The sequence below is a fragment of the Anabrus simplex genome, chromosome 1 (genome assembly GCF_040414725.1).
Source record: "Anabrus simplex isolate iqAnaSimp1 chromosome 1, ASM4041472v1, whole genome shotgun sequence".
Classification (NCBI taxonomy): Eukaryota; Metazoa; Arthropoda; class Insecta; order Orthoptera; family Tettigoniidae; genus Anabrus; species Anabrus simplex.
In genome coordinates this window covers 211,025,833-211,044,424 of record NC_090265.1, presented here as the reverse complement: position 1 = coordinate 211,044,424, position 18,592 = coordinate 211,025,833, and the positions used below count along the sequence as shown (strand labels likewise).

The window sequence follows — 18,592 nt, the reverse complement described above, 5'->3', positions numbered from 1 at the left end:
TGTATATGACAACAATACTATCAATCTTAAAAACATTCTCACCTGATCCGTGTGCTCACTGAAAGTATGGATACATGTTCGACTGCTCAGTTCCCACACTCGTACCGTGTGATCTGAACTGCTGGATACAAAGTGCTGGTTGTCAGGTGAAAATGCCACGCTCAGCACCCATGATGCATGGCCTGATAATGTGCCAGCCACATTTGCATGTTGCCTGAAATATAAATAATATGAATGATAAATTTCTGGTGCTGCTGTTGAGAAGTATTTTTAATAAAAAAAAAAAAATAATGGGTGAATAAATTGATTATACTGTACTATATGGACTAAACATGTTGGAACATGAGAAAATTTCTGAAACAAGGGTAAGAGAAAGAACATGAGCTTTTAACATACATACATACATACATACATACATACATACATACATACATACATACACACATACACAGAGGTGCCAACCTTTGAAGCGGATTATCAGTAATCGCCCTCCGCCCCCGAGAAAAATTGAGTCAAGTTCAAAGCGCTCCTCTCCCTTCTCGACAATGACACCCCTTTTGCCCTTCCCTCTAGCAATCTATCCGAAATAATATCATATTACACAATAACATTTGCACTCAACCTGTTAATTCTGTGAACAAACATTCCTTGCAGCTTGTTTCTCATGCAGCAGCTCCTTTTCACTGTAGTTTTTCTTGAAGCATTCTTCCCACTGTGATGACATTTTCGTCTTCTCAACCACAAGCAATGAATTGTACAACGCTTACGGGTAGCAAAAGGAACTCACGATCGAATAAGAATCGTTGCCAACTCACAAGCAATGAAACGGGGACCATTTAGGAGAAAGGCTCGAAAGGATTGAACATTTTTCCTTATTTTCTTTCTTTTCGTAGAAAATTATTTTTTCGTGATAATGTCAGCTTCTCCGTAATAATTTCTCCTTTGGCCGTAATCCCGTAATCGTGAGGGGAAATCCGTAATAATTACGGACAATCCGTAATAGTTGGCACCTCTGCATACATACATACATACATACATGATCATTATAGACTGTTATGCCTTTCAGCGTTCAGTCTGCAAGCCTCTGAGAATTTACTAAACGTCACCACAATCCTCGATTTGCAACTAGTGTTGTGGCCTCATTTAGTTCTATACCTCTTATCTTTAAATCGTTAGAAACCGAGTCTAACCATCGTCGTCTTGGTCTCCCTCTACATCTCTTATATCCATTATTCTCCTAGGTAACCTATCCTCCTCCATTCACCTTACATGACCCCACCACTGAAGCCGGTTTATGCGTACAGCTTCATCCATCGAGTTCATTCCTAAATTAGCCTTTATCTCCTCATTCCGAGTACCATCCTGCCATTGTTCCCACCTGTTTGTACCAACAATCATTCTTGCTACTTTCATGTCTGTTACTTCTAACTTATGAATAAGATATCCTGAGTCTACCCAGCTTTCGCTCCCGTAAAGCAAAGTTGGTGTGAAAACAGACCGATGTGAAGATAGTTTCGTCTGGGAGCTGACTTCCTTCTTACAGAATACTGCTGACCGCAACTGCGAGCTCACTGCATTAGCTTTACTACACCTTGATTCAATCTCACTTACTATATTACCATCCTGAGAGAACACACAACCTAAATACTTGAAATTATCGACCTGTTCTAGCTTTGTATCACCAATCTGACATTCAATTCTGTTGAATTTCTTACCTACTGACATCAATTTAGTCTTCGAGAGGCTAATTTTCATACCATACTCATTGCACCTATTTTCAAGTTCCAAGATATTAGACTGCAGGCTTTCGGCACAGTCTGCCATTAAGACCAAGTCGTCAGCATAGGCCAAACTGCTTAGTACATTTCCACTTAACTGAATCCCTGCCTGCCATTTTATACCTTTCAGCAGATGATCCATGTAAACTACGAACAGCAAAGGTGAAAGATTACAGCCTTGTCTAACTCCTGTAAGTACCCTGAACCAAGAACTCATTCTACCATCAATTCTCACTGAAGCCCAATTGTCAACATAAATGCCTTTGATTGATTTTAATAATCTACCTTTAATTCCATAGTCCCCCAGTATGGCGAACATCTTTTCCCTCGGTACCCTGTCATATGCTTTCTCTAGATCTACGAAACATAAACATGACTGCCTATTCCTCTCGTAGCATTTTTCAATTACCTGGCGCATACTGAAAATCTGATCCTGACAGCCTCTCTGTGGTCTGAAACCACACTGGTTTTCATCCAACTTCCTCTCAACGACTGATCTCACCCTCCCTTCCAAGATACCAGTGAATATTAAATAAAAATAAAAATAAAAAACAGTACTGGTACCAACAAGTGCAAAATTAGAGCAATTGAATTAGAATATCTTCCTATGATATTGTATTTGCTGCATCTTTACTACAAAAAGTTGCAAAATGTATTTTACAATTTCCAACAATATTGCTATAATATTTATGAATCAGTAAGAAATATAAATAGCCTGCCTGGTGGCTGGGATTGTTAAGGTATGAAGTCTGTATGGTCTGACACTGTGGTTAGCCGGTTCGAGTCCTGTTGGTAAAAAAAAAATATCGCCATCAGAATGATGGCCGACAGGGTATGGGAGATGGTAGTACACAATTTATAAACATTGGATTCAATTTCAAACCTTTCTGCAGTGCTCATATGGAGCGAGGGCATACAACGCTATTCATGGTGATTCGTCCATCGGATGGAGACGTAAAGCCTTGAGCAGACCCCTTGGTGTTATTCGTCAGAAGTAGGGCATGTGCCAGCACCAGTTTTTTTGTTTTAACTATCTGCTTTACGTCACACCGACACAGATAGGTCTTACGGTGACAATGGGATAGGAAACACCTAGGAGTGGGAAGGAAGCGGCCGTGGCCTTAATTAAGGTACAGCTCCAGCATTTGCCTGGTGTGAAAATGGGAAACCACGGAAAACCATCTTCAGGGCTGCCGACAGTGAGGTTCGAGCCTACCATCTCCCAATGCAAGCCCAATGCTGCACGACCCTAACCGCACAGCCAACTTGCCCGGTGCACCAGGTTTCATCCTTCCCCTTCCTACTATCATATATCATGTCATTCATTCATTTCATCTCATTAACTCCTCTGATGAGGCTGACGTCAGGAAGGACATCCGGTCATAAAATCTTGCTACAAAGATTCATCTCATTTCACGTCCAACCCCGCAGAGAAGTGGGACAAGGGTTGGACATACATACAGTATGAAATGTACATGCAAGTACCATTTCTGGCATGAAATGTAATGGATTTGGCCCACTTGGTTCAAAGCTCCACTCCGCATTGCTATATATTTCTTTTCTCTACTATAGTCTCCATGTTTTACTTGGAATGACTTCAACATCACTGATGATTTTTTGTACTTCTCAGACAGTTACTGTCTTACTAATAAAAAGTCCTTATACAGTTGATTACCACTTGTGTAGTTATACAGTGAATAAACCCTGTATAAGCGTTGTATATTTTTCTTACTAATAAACGTGGTATTGAACCATATCACCTGGTCACGTTTCAATTAATATACCTATTATAAGACCAATGGGATCTACAGTATATTTCATTTTATTCACCAGTTTCCATCAGCCTGAAAAGTGAAGAGAGGCTGGGTAAGACTTGCATTGTGTGAATTAGGGAGTGCCGCCCACGCAGGTACATGCTAGTGGTACAAGATAGGTGTGGTAGACCAACGTCTCCGAGAACGTTAAGTTCAAACTTTTGAACCAGGCTAGTTAAACAGAAAATATAGCGGTGATATGACAGAGAGCTTCGACAGCAGTGATGTAGAAGAGAGACTACCAACCTTGCGCACGGAAATATGAGAGGTCCAGGATCGATAGGCTGTCATTTGTTCTACTCTTTTTATTAATCAGGAGCAATAGTTAATGCCGATCTGACCAGATGCTGCATGCTGGTAATTACGGATTTTGATAAAATATCACCTCAATATCATGCGAATAATTTAAGCAACATGAAATTCAAACAAAGCAGCGGTTGAAGAAGCAACGGTGATACTACAAAGAAGTTTCAAACAAACCTAACAGAACTTATAGGTGAGGCGTCCCAAGCCTGATTTGAGAAGAGTACAGAGCCGCGAACCTCACCCCAGTCTGCTGTAGCTACTTGTTGTTGTCGGTCGAAGTGATAGTCACGCCGCGATTGTACTCTCCATTGTGTGATATCCAGTGGGCCGCGCGAACTGTCCTCATAATATAAGACCGCGTGCTTTCGTGCAACAACTCAAGATGAACATTTATATAAGTGTCATAGATATGATCCATTCACGCAGAAATTAGACTGTGATTCATTAATTAATTAATAAACTGTGACATTAATTAACAGAGTGTTAGGAGCTCATCCGAGAAACAGTGATAGGTGGAGACATAAAGGAAGCTGTGTTAAAGGGAATTCAAGTGCGGTTTGCGCATAAATTATGGCCTTCATAAACTAAACTATAATCGAATGTCTCTAATTAACGTGAGCACTACGAGTGATAGCCAGTCCATTATGTGAGACCGAGTATATCAATCTCGTAAAGATCAGTGCGCAATAGGCAAATAATATCACTGTGTTCGTGTTCCAGTCAGCTGTACCTGTTATCTATGTTCAAGAAAGAAAAACTTCCTGGATTAGTGCAAAAAAGAAAACCCAGAACATGAACCAGATCGTCCCGGGGATTGAAGACCACCATTCCAGACCAGACGTCTCCAGCAATATGATGGGCTAAGCGAGACACAAGTCCCGGCTATTGAGCTGGAAGTGATAATGCAGAAGTTGGTTGAGTTTGATCCACATTTTTTTTTGCATGATAAATAAGATAATTCGGATTGTGCCCTATCTTGTATTAAGTTAGTTTGTAAATATGCATGATTAGTTTGTTTTACTTTGATGCCTTATGCATAATATGATTTTTCTTCATCAATTAATTAGAACTTGGGGCTGACAATCCATTTCTTTATATTATACTTAGTTTTGTTTATCATTGGTTAAAGGGAATGATAGTTTAGTCAGTTATCGTGTTTGTTTACAATATTCCTATGGCACCATGTTGATGGTGCAAGATTGTACCGAAGTCATGATCATTTTATGTGTGGAGGTGCTAGGACCTCAGATCTTGTGCAGGGAATGAAGCCAGAACAAGAGATAGTTAAAGATTAGGAAGGGTTGTGTTGCATGCTTTTACAGCTGGTACTTCGAACAGAGTGTACTGAACTATTTAACACCGTTGTAGCAAGATCTTCTATACGATTAAGTGAGGAACCGAACAGTAGCTAGGGATATGAGATGTGATTGGTAGGAACATATTAGATGGCCAGGATGCGCCATGTTATATTTGCACTGCCGTGGAGATACGGATATTGAGTTGCGTGCTAACGAGGTGAAAAGCTGTGATATGGCCAAGTTGTGAACCGGCATACTGTTGTTGTGAAAGCCGAGAGCGCTGATAGAGATTTCGTGTTGGCCGTGAGTGCTAATAAGACATAAAATAAGGAGCCCAGAGGATGGCTGATATTTCCGGGATGGATAATTTCCGAGGAATATTTCTTTATTGTAATTTGCTTCTGCCTGTGAGCAGGAAGTCGAGGTTATTTGGCAGCCATGAAAGGTGGTTTGTACGGGAATAAAGTGCAAGGTGCAGCCAGGCGAACCCAGGCAGGTTCCGTTAACTTATCCCAAAGCAGAGGGGAGGTTCTGACAGCTGATAACTTTCACATTTCACCATTCATTTACGCTCTCCAGCTGAGATCTTGTTTTGGTTACTACAGACAGACACCGAGGGGGTGTGCCCGCATACAGTCGGACATCCTGGAGGATGACTGAGGAACATGCCAATTGTTAATTAAGTGTATATTTACATGTGTTTTCTTTTCAGATGTTTGTGATATTGAAGTGTGTGTTTGTTGTGTGAGGTTGTCATAGTGTGCATTCAGCGTTGTGTTAACTTATGGGAAACAGTACGGGCTGTTTTGCCGGGGTGGAAGTTCTGACTTCTCATTTGCATACGGGCCGTCCGTATTTAGCTTCTGTGTTATTGTGGGGTTAGTGCTGTCAGTCCCAAGACTGCATTGTGTATTTATGTTTACCGATGTATTCGGGTTTTATTCATTGTAAATATTTGGGCGTTACAATACGAATGGTATCTTGGTTACTTGCGTTTCTTTATATAACTTTCTTAAGGCTTTACGCCACTTGCGGATCGAATTCAACTAACATAAATCCGAACAGGTATATTGAGTCAGCTGATTCACCACTTATAAAGACTGTCCCTTTGAGTCTTATACTCATATCAAAGGGTCATGCTTTGTGATATCGTGCTATATTTACGCATATTCTTGTAAAGTTTGTACGTTGACGTAATTTTCTCATGCATTTTTTTTTATAATTAAAGTTTTTGTGTGATCTTTAACCCAAGTTTCTCATTTAAATACTATGTATTTCTTAGAACTGTCCTGTTTGGTGCGTATATTTACTTTGGATAGAATATTGAACCCATTTCCTTTTTTTTCGGACAAACCACACGTCTCTCCATTGAGCTAGGCCTTAGGCACATGGACAGGATCGGGTACATAGTAAATGGCGCCAATATGTGAGGGCTGATTCGTTGTTAGACGCACATTTCTATCCACTGTGTGTATAGAAAAATGTGATACCATGAGTTTGGGGATGGATCTTACTGTAACAGATGATTTAGGAAGTCAGTAAACCTAAATTAACCATGGCGACCATTCGAATTAGCAAGTGACCTAATAAAGTTAAAATTCAAATTAGATAAGGACATATGAGAAGCAAATAATGGAGCACCACTGTTGTGATACGAATCCATTAAGGCACTTACCAAGGCATGTCACAATATAAGACTCTAATCAGAGTTATAGGACAATGGAATGATTCCTATTTGAGGTTAATTATCCATCAGGTAAAAACATTCGCGGGCATAGCCGAGATCCGGGATTTTTTAAAAGTATTTTGTTAAATATCTGTAATGAGGGAAACTCATCCTCAGATTTGGATTGATGGTGATAATATATTGTTGCTTTCGAGCCGAGACATTTGAACCTGGGTGGAACACTTGTCTTGAGTCGCGGGCAGTAGCATGATTATGACCGTGTACTGTTGTCTAGTACAAATTAAATTCGAGCCCAAAGTTAGCGATAGGAGGCCTAAACATTTTATAAATTCAGCTTGGGGCTTTCATTCACAGTGTTCGCATATTACTAAAGCATAAGAAGTACGTCAACATTTAATGCTTCTGTGCGGTTGATTTGTGAGGCCGAGTTTGCTGATGTTGTTTATTTAACGTAATTAAGCAGAAGCAAATTAAATTAGAATAAATCAGTCATAAGTGGGAGTCAGATTTATCATATGCATATCGCTGAAGTGCTCACAGGCCGGGACGTTTTCTCAAAGTTTTGAATTACTATGGCGGTGACGCTAGAAACGCTTCTAGCAAAGATGGAAGAAATGAAGAGGGAGAGTAAGGAACAGTTAGCGGAGGCTGTGCGAAGTAATAGTGAAAAGTTAGTGGAGGTTGCGGAAAACACTCGCGAACAATTATCCGAGATAAAGCAAAGTAGTAAGGATACAAATAGACGACTTGACCAGATAGTTAAAGACAATACAGCAACTAAGGAAACTCTAGTACAGCTTGAAAATAGGATCGAGGAGGTTAGGAGATGTTGCATAGAAGGCACGGACAGGTTGGAAAAGCAATTAATCGAAGTAAGAGACACGACGCATAGCAAAATCGAGGCACTGGAAGTAACGGTAAAAGTTATAGAGGAGAATATGAGAGAGAAATTTGAAAGCACGGATAGGAGAATAGAAACCTTGAATAATGGAGTAGAGAATGCTTTAGTCGGAGTAGCACAAAACCAAAGTACGATTGAGGTGATTAAATGGCAGACAGGAAGGACATCCGGTCATAAAATCTTGCTATAAAGATTCATCTCATTTCACATCCAACCCCGCAGAGAAGTGGGACAAGGGTTGGACGTACATACAGTATGAAATGTAAATGCAAGTTCCATTTCTGGCATGAAATGTAATGGATTTGGCCCACTTGGTTCAAAGCTCCACTCCGCATTGCTATATATTTCTTTTCTCTACTACAGTCTCCATGTTTTACTTGGAATGACTTCAACATCACTGATGATTTTTTGTACTTCTCAGACAGTTACCATCTTACTAATAAAAAGTCCTTATACAGTTGATTACCACTTGTATAGTTATACAGTGAATAAACCCTGTATAAGCGTTGTATATTTTTCTTACTAATAAACATGGTATATGCATTGTATTACTATACAGCACGTTTACACTCGTTCCAAGGCGTAGGAATCTTTTCCTGCAGTTCACTGACGTATTTAGCACGTTCACCACCTTTATAATCACTTCTGCTGGTTACCTATGAGCAAAAAAGTTTCTGGAAAGTCGTGCAGTAGCACAACATATCGAAAAGGCAGTGGCAACACAAAGTGAGACAGCTGGAAATTGGCGTATATTGATATCAACATTTCTTCAGCTTGCTTGTGTAATGAACACCAAAAAAGAAATGGAAAAGCTTAAGATAATAATAATAATAATAATAATAATAATAATAATAATAATAATAATAATAATAATAATAATAATGTTATTTGTTTTACGTCCCACTAACTACTTTTAAGGTCTTCGGAGACACCGAGGTGCCGGAATTTAGTCCCGCAGGAGTTCTTTAACGTGCCTGTAAATCTACCGACACGGGGCTGTCGTATTTGAGCACCTTCAAATACCACCGGACTGAGCCAGGATCGAACCTGCCTAGTTGGGGTTAGAAGGCCAGCGCCTTAACCGTCTGAGCCACTCAGCCCGGCAAAAAAGCTTAAGAAAAGATCAAAAGCTCATAACTGGGATAGTACGGAAAACGTAAGCAATTGTAATTGAATCGGCGAGTTGAAAAGGGTACACATTCCAAAATCCATACTTTTCAGGAGAAAGGAAAAGCTGTTTTGTAGCTTAAAAGAAAGGTTTGATCAAAAATGTTTCTATTAGGCATTTAAACACCATATTTCTGCATATTCAACTACAAAGTATGGAAATCATATTACGTACGGTTTTCAAGTTATACAATTTTTTATGTCAAGGAATATGTCCTTTTTATACTCAAATTTGAGAAAGATCTTTGTAGAGGCAGGTAATGTATAATAAACTCACAATTTCTAAAGTCTATTAAGCAGTAACACATTATTACACAAAAATACGCCCAACCATAATTTCTTTTATAGTCATTGTCATTCCGTCTCTTTAAAGTGTTTTACTTTACGAAGATGTCTAGCCTCCATAACCTCTGAATGGTGTATGTCTTCTATGTTTAAAATATCGTGAAGATCATCGTTATCGTCCATTCTTTCAATGTGTGTTCAATGTTAAATGGGTAAGTCAAATATTTCACCAAGATTATATTACTGTAGACAATAAATACCACGAAAATAAACAGCTCACTCGTTTCTTTATCCGCTACTCGCTGCTACACAACGCTTATATAAGGGTCCTGGTCTGTATAAGCAATTCAATGAATAACTATAACAGATGTATACAGAGAAGGCTTATACACGGTTTATTAGGAACAAATTTCACATAAACGGTGTATAAACCTTGTATAAAAGTTATACACCATTTATTAGTAAGACGGTTAGTGTATAGGTGGAACGTTGATTATCCATTCCCAGAAACTATGTTTTACTGGATTATGTGGTCCTGCAAACACCCAATTAAATCATGTTTTAAAAATCCTGCATTATCGTTTCTCGAAGAAATGATTTCTCACATAAACAGACCAGAAATTTCAGTCCCATAAACACTAAATACTCAATCAAGTGTTTTTCAAGAAACAGTCTCATGAAAGGATGGCTATGACATATCTATGGATCTTGGCATTAACGTCGCGTCATTGCGGTAATTAGATCAAGTAAAATACTGGGAAAGGCATCATATTTAAATATCCTCAAATGCCACTGACCTCAGCTGAAATCCAACCTGTTATATTAGGAACATAAGAATAACAGATGACTACGTCAAGGAGACCTGCAGCAAAAGTAAAATAGCAGTATTCAAATAAAATCTGTATGAGCCTTTTCTCTTTATTTTTGTTACAACTTTCTACCATGTGCTATGTCATCAGCTCCAATTTCAACCAGCAATGTACTTACACATCGTATAGCTTCATGTGACCATCATCTGATGCTGTGAGAAGAAGCTGCGAGTCCGGTGAAAAACAAAGAGATCGGATAGGCATAGCATGACCTATAAACAAAATGCATTAATTAATGTTAATATCACATGAAGATATAAAGGGAAGTAAAAAGGTTTTGTATGGTTTGGTGAAGAATAGTTATAGGGAAGATACAAAATTTGTAAAAACCGAAACAGGGCAGATATTGGCGCAAAGAGATGACATACTAAAAAGATGGGAAGAATATTTCTGAGAATTGCTAAATATTAAATACAGTGAACTGGTAAATGAGAAGGAGAAAGAAGAAACAATGGGAAAAGAAGAAAAAAGAAAAGGAGATATGGATGTTAGAAATAGAGGAAGCCATACAAAAGATGAAGAGCGGTAAAGCAGCAAGAGTGGATGAGGTAACTACGAAAATGATAAAAGCAGCAGGACCAATAGGGCTTCGGTGGCTGTATAGATTATTTGGAATAATCTGGAGGAAGAAAGAGATCCCAGAGGAGTGGGGAAAGGGTTTAATTATCCCAATATTTAAAAAAGGTGATGAAAAGGAATGTAATAACTACAGAGGGATCACCGTTATTGCCATTGTAGCTAAGATCTTTGAGAGAGTATTGGAAGGAAGACCAAGGAGGAAGCTAGAAGGAGAAATGGAAGAAGAACAGTATGGTTTTAGGAAAGACAGATAAACGTTTGACCTGATCTTTACATTAAGACATATGATAGAGAAAAGATGGGAGTTTGGAAAAGACATAGTGATGACATTTATTGATATTGAGAAAGCTTATGTCAGTGTGCCCAGACAGTTGGTATGGGACACATTAAGGAAAAAACAAGTTAACAGAGTGGAAGTGCAAATGATAAAAGCTATGTACAAAACTTGTGTTAGTAGCGTGAAGACTAGTATAGGAAAAACAAAATGGTTTAAAGTTGAAACTGGTCTCCGACACGGAAGTATACTATCCCCCATACTATTCATCAAAGTCATGGATGAAATCCATAAGAACATTAAACAGGGATTGGGAAGACAGGTAACAAAAGCCACGTTTTTTGCAGATGATATAGTGATATGGGGTGAGGATGAAACGGAAGTGCAAAAACAAGTAGATGTATGGAATCAAGAGATAAAAAAATTGGGATGAAAGTAAGCACAGAGAAGAGTAAAACAATAGTGATGACAAGGGGAAGGAAGGAAGGAAGGAAGGAAGGAAGGAAGGAAGCAAGGAAGGAAGGAAGGAAGGAAGGAAGGAAGGAAGGAAGGAAGGAAGATGAAAGATAAAACTGAATGGTAAAATTCTGGAAGTGGTTAAAAGTTTCAAGTACTTGGGAAGTGTGATCACAGAAGATAGAAAGATAACCGAGGAAATTGGGAAAAGAATACATTAAGCAAACAGCTTCTACCAGAGTGTAAGGGGTATTCTGTGGAACCAAAATATCCCAAAGAAATGTAAGAAAGTATTATATTCAACCTATTATGAACCCATACTAACTTATGTAGAATACAGGCAGCGGAGATGAAATTCCTAAGAGGTATCGAGTGCAAGACCAGAAAGGATAGAATTAGAAATTAAGAGACTAGGAAAAAGACAGGAATCTTGAAACTTCAAGACAGGATAGAAACAACAAAGCTGTACAACAACGTGGTATGGGCACATGATGAGAATGGGAGAAGAGAGAGTGCCAAAAAAAGTTTTTTTTTAGAGAAGTTAATAGGAAAGAGACCATGAGGAAGACCCTGAAAGAGACAGACAGATCCAGTGTGGGAGTGCGTAGAGAAGAGGGGAGGAAAGCCAGAAGATATATTTTAAAAAGGAGAAGAGTGGTGGAGAGACAGGCAGCGATGAAGGTCTTTGATTCACAACCCGATCCGGGAAGCTGGAAACGGGAAATGAAGATGATGATGATCACAATGGTGTCAATAAAATGTATGGGAGGACAATACAGTATTAGGTAATGTAAGTTACTGTGAGACTATCAGGAGTATAGCTCCATAAATTTCAAATACAGTGAAACCTCATTAGTGCGTTCTTCATTAATATATTTTCCCACTTAGCATGTTGTAAATTTGAAGTTTTGATTCTCATCGTTGTAAAAATGCCTCACTAATCACACCACAAATTTTTGCAATTACTGCTTAGTACAATCACATATTTTCCTAGTCCTAAAAATGTCCTTTGTCATCCCTAGTGAAAGAAATGTGATATTCAATTCAGGCAAGAGTCCTCGCCACAGGTGGCCGGTCTGGGAGAGCTGCATGGTAATAGGGAAAGGCTGTGAATTCCTGAACTTCACGGGGTAAGTTGCACCTTCGGGGAGCAAGCTGTTAGCCTCAGGAAAGTTCAGATTTGCTTGCTGGTTGGCAGCGAGATTGCTGGATAACATAGTGAGCCTGTTTGTGCATATAATTCGCTTTCCATTTAGATCAATTTATTTTGTGCTGAGTGGTACAGTGAAGGATGGCAGCGTGATAGCCTACCTCTGGATTAGAAACATAATCACGTAAAGTTGACTAGCATGATGCATATTTGTCTTGTGACAGTCTAGTTATGTATATAGAAAAAGTCATAAAATGCCTTACTAATGAAGACAAAACTAAAATCCTTCAGAAAGTAGACTGGTATCTGCATCTCTTAAATGCACAGAGGTGGAGCGAAGGTTGAAATTCGTATCTGTGAGTTTCAACTTGATTACGTGAGCTGGTCAAAGTTTGTTGTATTCAAAATGGCAGCCGCACATGGCCGAGTGTTACCTCCAATTCATTGTCTATGATGTTTTTTAACCCACTGGTCTGAAATACAAGGCTTCTACTAAAATTTGTATTAGAAAGTGTGTGTGTGACCTTCAATAATATGTTGATATTTTTATGGGCCCCTTGCAAATGTTTACATATTATTTGTTGTCTGGTGTTTCTAACATCTTTCTATGCACTGTTGTTATTTCATAAGCTCCAACAGAAAAGGTTTCCACATTTTTCTCTCATGTTTTTCATACTTTTTCATACTCTCCTCTCATCTTTAGAAATGGTAGATATAGTTTTCATTGTACCCATGGATACAAGATGTAAAATGCCCCATGTCAGAAAAAAATCTCATCCACTGTTTATATATCCCTGTTGGAGTTTTTATTCGTGTATTCAGTAGTATGTTTCCTCGCTTAACATGTTCTTTTTCCGTGTCCTCTGCAGAAACGTCTTAACGAGGTTTTAACAGTATATTTTTTCAGAAAAAAAAAAAGAACCTGATATTAAAAACTTCTCCACCATCCGATAATTAATAGGACAATTGGGTATGAAGTCTCAACTGTATTGAGCTGTGTAAGATTGTAAAATATAGGCAACAGTTGTGGGAATGGATCTTGGCTGCTGTCTCCTCCTTATATGAGTATACTGATGATTATGTTTAGTGATGGACAATGTTCAAGAAAGAAGTAATTGGGCTGATTTACAGTTACTTGATAAATATTTTACTTAGTTACGATTACATATTACTTTTTTCAACATGTAATCAATAAAATTATAATTACTGTACTTCACAGAACACGAGTCTTAAGGATATCAATGAATATTTCTTTTCCTTCATACGGGGCTGGAATGACATCAAAGTTTGAAAGAAAAAAAAATTAATTTTGTGTTTTTTTTTTTTTAATAGTCATTAAGTGAAATTAAACTTGATACCTTGGTACTTTCAAAATTAATTTTTCCCATACATTTTATTTTAGTTTGTGACTTTTAGCAAACTCATGCTAGGTGCGCAAATTTAGCTGACAGGAAGAACAGACTGTATTCCCCCCCCATGAGCAAGGAGCTATCTGGTAAGAGACAATAGCTTCCTTGACTCATCCTCTGTCCTGTAATGCTCGACCGTTAGTAGAGCTCTGAACTTGTGCTAGTGAGACAAGTGATTTACTTGACATACTCAGTGATTGTGGTTATAAAGTGCACAGTATCAATTATCAATCATGGCCAAGTAGACAATGAGCAATGAGTGTTTATTGTCGAAGCATATCTTAAAAAACAGAAATTGTACAATAGGTGCGTACAGAAATATTGCAAACAATTTCTGGAAATTACCATCAAAATCATTTGTCCCTGCATTGTTTGAAAAGTGGCATACAACTGGATCTGTCTTGAATAGAAAAATATATTATCATACCTGCCAACTTTCAAAAAGAGAAATACAGAAGATCCTAAAGCGGAAAAATTTTAACAACGCACGCATGCGTCACAAAGCCTTGAGACATAGTGAAAAAGGACGGCAAGAGGGGAGAATTACAAACAATACTAATTCAAGTCAAATAAATGTTATGATCACCTCTGAAATTAAATACTTACATAAAGTTACATTTTGATGAGTACTCATCTGTTTTCACTTAAGACAAAATAGTGTTTTTGGCACTTTAAACTTGCAGGTCACAATATGAATGTCACCATCAAAATTAAACTAAACATGTACACTTATTTACAAAATTCTGTCAAGTTCACAGTATGGAGGCTATTATCCATCACAGGCTGGAGAGGACAGATGGAGATGAGTTGCTTTCTTTGCTTTCTTCAGAAATTCTGGAGAAAAACTACTCGAGTAACACGGACCAGTACTTTTGGTTTTCAAAACAGAAATAGAATCCAGAATTTCATTTGACAGTGATGACCTACACTGATTCTGGTTCTTTTTCACCAAGCTGAACACACGTTCACACTCAGCATTGCTGTGCGGTAGAGTCAGAACCGAAAGCATTAGCCTGGATATCCTATCATACTTAGGAACACCATCAGCTCCATGAATGTTCATCAAGCGAGCCCATTTGGTGTCATCTGCCAGATTCTCACTCTCGACAGTAGCACAGTCATCAATCTGAAGAGCTACAAATTGGTTCTGAAGCACATTCATTGCATCCTCAACCGAATGACTGTCCTTCCTCGGCAGCAATGATGGAAATCTTTCTATAAAGAATTGCAGAGAAGAAAACTGGACATCTTCAATTTTTGAAACATCTGCAACCTTTGCATGTTTCAGTACTTCATCATTGAGAGGGAACTAGTTAATAATATAATCATATGCTGTGCAGAAGTAACCCCTGGCAGATGAAAAGAAGCTGATTTATCTCTGTCAAAAATTTCTTCACCAAGTTCATAGTCTCAACATCAATGACTAGCTCATCATTGTCTCTCTGATTTTCAATAGAATGGTATGGAACTTCTGATCACTTTTGGTTTAACAAATCTGGAAAGCAGCTGCTTTAACAGGTTCGTCATTAGTTCTAGTAGTTTATGAATGTGAGGGGAAGCACTCTGAAGAGTAGAATTGAGATTTTCGAATAAAGGAATGACAGCGTACAGGAAGGTACAGTATACCTTTTTTAAGCCTGATGACAGAACCATAAAGAAAAATTCTTCAGGATTTTGAATAATGTTCTTATTCTTTAGCACAGGAGTAATAATCTTATTATTATTATAGCACAGGAGTGTCAGATTTTGAGACACATGCAAATCTTTTGGGAGTGACCAATTCTGACGACACAGTAGCTTTCCTCTTTTCATGGTCTTTGGAATTACCAGGCTTGGCTTTTGTGATCGTATATGATGTTAAGCTAGTAGTTGATGCACACTGAGCATTAACAAGCACCTCATCTTTATAGAAACTCAGTAGTGGATCCCATTGCTCTAACCTCTGCAGACACCCTCCTAATGATAGCCATCTTGTGCAAACACATTTCAGTATCTTCTTCGTTTCCTAGTTGTGAAGCTCTTAGAATTTCTTAAGGCATTCCTTCCTCTTACACTATTTTATAAATAATAGAAGATGTCGACTAAAGTTCATCAACTTTAATGGGCAAACTGCTAGCACCTTTCTCAGCAGCCAAGTTAATCAAATGGCATGAGCAACCCAGTACAAAGACAGATGACTGAGTTTCCCTTAAAACAGCAGCAACTCCTTTCTTCTTTCCAATCATAACTGGAGCATTGTTAGAACAGAATGCAACACAATTTTGAATTGGTATTTTGATGAAACATTCTAACTGTGAAATGACCAAATTACCAATATTACGTCCCGTTCAATCACTCACCTAGGCTGGGACAGACAACACTGAGCTAACTATCTTTTCCTGCTTTGCAACAAAATAGGTGACTACAATAGGGTAAAGCTTGGCATTATTATTACCGTGCCCATCTGAAGCTAAAGAAAATGGTTCATGTTGCATGTAACCAATGAGTTCACTTCTTGAATCCGTAGCCATTTCTTTCAAAATGTGTGTGGTTTCCGTACGACCACAGCCATATGAGATACAGTTTTGCATGTTATTTAAATTGTTTAATTCGAAATACGGATAATTCGTAATTCGAAGTACAATGTCGGTCCCATTACCGAAAAACAGACTTTTAATTCGAAACTGCCTTTACATTTTAAAACAATAGTATGTTACAGGGCAATTTCAACTCGAAATTTATCCGCGTCATAATAGAACGCGTGTTCCGGAACGTGGAGGGGTAGCTTTCCGCACTTACACTCACTTCGGTGGGTCTACAGTGCGTTTCATGATTGCCAAGTTGAATGAAATCGGAATTCTTTTGCATTCAACCTTTTAAAGGAACGCCGTAATATCACGCAACAGGCAGTGTGCGGGAAAACAGAATGCGCGAACGCTGGCGATGCCGACAGTTGACGAAAAAGCATGGCTCATATAATAAATTCGTAGGCACCGAACAATACTGTAATTGCCAATGAAACTGCATTGCTTTATTTTAATGCGAGCCCAAACGGTCTTATGATTTTTAAAGGAGAAAGTGTCAGCCGGGGAATCGTACAAGGGTTGGGGATGGGGGTCATTGTAGTGCTTTGCAATTGCAATGCACATGGAAGCGAGAAACTTTATCCCCTCGTCATAGAAAAGTTCGGTAAGCTAAAATGTTTTAAGGGCATCGGACACTTTCCATGCCAGTACAAAGCATCTGAAAATGCAAAGAGTACAGAGATCCAAAAAATAATGCATTTGCACAGGGGAACCAGCATAATTTATCCTCGTCTTTGAATTGTGTGATTTTTTTTCATTCGTTGCGTGAGGTTATGTTCGTCAGTGATTTATCCAAGTGCATTATTTGAATATTGTAAATGCACCTTGTTGGATACATTTTGGAAATAGTTTTTCCATGGCATTGGAAAGGTTTAAACTGTGAATCGAGGTGATTGCATGTATTAATGGGTCTTAGAATACTTTGTGACGCGGCAAGTGTTTACATTTCTGAAGTACGAGAGACGTGCCATGGCGGGAAATCGTACAAGGATAGAGTCATAGGAAAGTTTGATTTTAAGGGCATCGGGTACTTTCTGTGTAAATACAAGGCATCTAAAATGCATACAGTATAGTACTCCAATGAATAAAGCACTTGCACATGGGAGCCAGCATAGATTTCTCCTCGTCTCTGAATCGTGCTTTTTTTTGTTTTTCTTTCTTTCGTTGCGTGAGGTTATATTTGCCAGTGAGATATGCAAGTGTATTATTTGAATACTGTAAATGTACCTTTTTGGATACATTTTGGAAACAGTTCTTTTTTCATGGCATTTGAAAGTTGTACACTGTGAATCAAGGTTAACTGCATGAAGTAACGGGCCTTAGAATATTTCGTAACGCGGCAAGGGTTGGTACTTCTGAATTGCGAATTGGCGGTTAATTCGAAATCACGTAATTCGAAGTCCGATTTTTGAGTCCCAACGACTTCGAATTAACGAGGTTTTACTGTATATATATATATATATATATTTTTTGCAATTTCGGAACCTGGAAACATTTTCCTAAACAGAACACCCGCATGATAGGCAGCAACTAACAGGATATTATGTTCAATTAAAAATGAAGTGAACAAGCATTCCGCTCTTACTATATCAAGGTCGGCTTCAGAAGAGGTAAAAAACACATTAATTTTCTGACTGCCATCCTTAAATTTTGCACTGGAGACATGTTTAACAGGTTCAATGTGATTTACTAATTCTGTTCTACCTCAGTGAGAAATGTTTATATCACACGAGCACATGGAACAGCCAATGTTTCGCCTTTCCATGATCGTATAAAACAAGGAAATTCAGCAGAATGTGCCTCCCTAAAAGATTGATAATATCGTTTCTTAGTTGAACTCATTACGAACACCACTAAAAATACTAAAATCGCTTACAAATTCGTCACACAATTCCACGAGTTTCAGAACAACTGCCAATGTTACTCATAACCTCATACCCACAAACAAACAAAGCCTTTCAAATGCTACGAAGCATGACACAGTTACTAAAGTTATATATAAATTCACAGCTACTTTTCACTGATTTATTTTCTTCAAAATCACAGCCTGCTACT

The 18,592-nt window shown here is 38.4% G+C and overlaps 1 protein-coding gene across 1 annotated transcript in view; it reads right to left on the bottom strand.

Moving 5' to 3' along the window:
- Window positions 1-18,592, bottom strand: part of LOC136885625 (superkiller complex protein 8) — an 89,952-nt gene that overhangs the window by 22,521 nt on the left and 48,839 nt on the right. The window contains exons 6-7 of the mRNA XM_068230706.1: window positions 10,224-10,317; window positions 43-214 (exon numbers count right to left, since the gene is read on the bottom strand). Coding sequence (XP_068086807.1) covers window positions 43-214; window positions 10,224-10,317 — 266 coding nt within the window. The remainder of the gene's footprint in view (window positions 1-42; window positions 215-10,223; window positions 10,318-18,592) is intronic.